The 1,819-nt window shown below is 35.1% G+C and overlaps 1 protein-coding gene across 1 annotated transcript; it reads left to right on the top strand.

Annotated features, from left to right (window-relative positions):
- Nucleotides 1–280: 280 nt before the first annotated feature.
- Nucleotides 281–1,203, top strand: LOC103607091 (olfactory receptor 5AC2-like). Its single transcript, XM_008591643.1, is given in 2 exon segments — nucleotides 281–953; nucleotides 956–1,203. Coding segments are annotated over 2 exon segments (921 nt in total).
- The last annotated feature ends 616 nt before the right edge of the window (nucleotides 1,204–1,819 follow it).

Below are 1,819 nucleotides of genomic sequence, written 5' to 3'. Positions count from 1 at the left end.
GGTCACAAACCCTAAAGAGGCATAATAAGTAAAAATTTGCCTCTAGTATAACTCAAATATTTGCATTTATTCAGTTTTCCCCAATTTTAGGGTCATATACCTAAACACAGACTTTGTAAACAGATTTTACTAAAGGATAAAAGTTAAACGTTAAAAACTACTAACTAAATCAGAAACTAAAAGGAATAAATTAATTCACAAATAAAATGCCACTGCTTTGTGTTATTGTTAGTGATGGTCTTTGTCACATATTTTCTCATTACAGTGGTCAATTGTGGATATGTCAGAAAGAAATTATTCTCTGGTGACAGATTTCGTTCTCTTGGGACTTACAGATCAACCATGGCTGCAGGTCCTCCTCTTCATTGTGTTCTTCATGGTCTACCTCATCACTATGGTGGGCAACCTTGGACTGATGGCTCTTATTTGGAAGGACCCCCACCTTCACACACCCATGTACTTATTCCTTGGTGGTTTAGCCTTTGCAGATGCTTGTACTTCAACCTCTGTAACCCCTAGGATGCTGGTCAATTTCTTAGACATGACTGCAGTGATATCCCTAGCTGAGTGCATCACCCAATTTTACTTTTTTGCTTCCAGTGCAACTACAGAGTGCTTCCTCCTGGTAGTGATGGCCTATGACCGCTATGTAGCCATATGTAACCCCTTACTTTATCCAGTGGTGATGTCCAACAGACTCTGCACTCAGTTGATAAGTATTTCATATGCAATTGGTTTTCTGCATCCCCTGGTTCATGTGAGTTTGCTATAAAGATTAACTTTTTGCAGGTCAAACATAATACATTACTTCTACTGTGAAATTTTACAACTGTTCAAAATTTCATGCAGTGACCCATCTATCAATGCACTGATGATACTTATTTTTGCAGCTTTTATACAAATATCCACTTTAATGACTATCATAATCTCTTATAGTCGTGTGCTCTTTGATATTCTAAAAAAAAGTCTGAAAAGGGCAGAAGCAAAGCCTTCTCCACATGCAGTGCCCATCTGCTCTCTGTCTCCTTGTACTATGGAACTCTCATCTTCATGTACGTGCATCCTGCATCTGGGCTACCTGAAGATCAGGACAAAATGTATTCTCTGTTTTACACAATTATAATCCCACTGCTGAACCCATTTATTTACAGCTTGAGAAATAATGAAGTTATAAGTGCCTTGAGAAGAGTTACAAAGAAGTAAACAGTTTTCATGGGAAATTTCAAATCTTTTCTTTTTTTCTACCCATTTCTTAAGCAAGCCATTAAATTCTGTTTATTATCTATGGCTCTGTTTTTTCATCAGAGGGCTAATGGTCAGGGTGGCCATTAAGCAGTGTGTGAAGGAAGCCAACTTTTTATGTTTTCTTGGATGTGGATCCAGTTGAAATGTCCTCACATCATCCATAAGGAATTTATTTAAAAACGTTTTACTTCCTTGTTATCTAGACATTCATTTATTTATTATTCATTTATTTATTAGACTTTCATTTATTAAATTTATTGTCTGCAAGGGACCCTTACCCAAATTCCATTGAATAATTGACTATCACTGAAGTTGGTATGTAAGTGTAAGTCATTTAGTTCATGATCCTATTACACCTGCATGTTAATAAGGCTCTATGATGCTTTACCATACAATGATAAAATGATAAAAACTCAGATTCTTGGCAGAAAGTGTTCTTGAAATAAAGATGATAAATATTAAGAAAAATAAAGAAGTTTTTAAAAATTGGTATATCCTTTTAGTTTTTAAAGTTTTGCTGTACCTTAACAACATTTTTTTTTTAAAGAAGAGGTTAACTTGAGTTAAATAATGG

Source organism: Galeopterus variegatus, unplaced genomic scaffold (genome assembly GCF_000696425.1).
Source record: "Galeopterus variegatus unplaced genomic scaffold, G_variegatus-3.0.2 Scaffold7109, whole genome shotgun sequence".
Classification (NCBI taxonomy): Eukaryota; Metazoa; Chordata; class Mammalia; order Dermoptera; family Cynocephalidae; genus Galeopterus; species Galeopterus variegatus.
The sequence above is the reverse complement of the archived record's forward strand: the minus strand, read 5'-3'. Positions and strand labels throughout refer to the sequence as shown.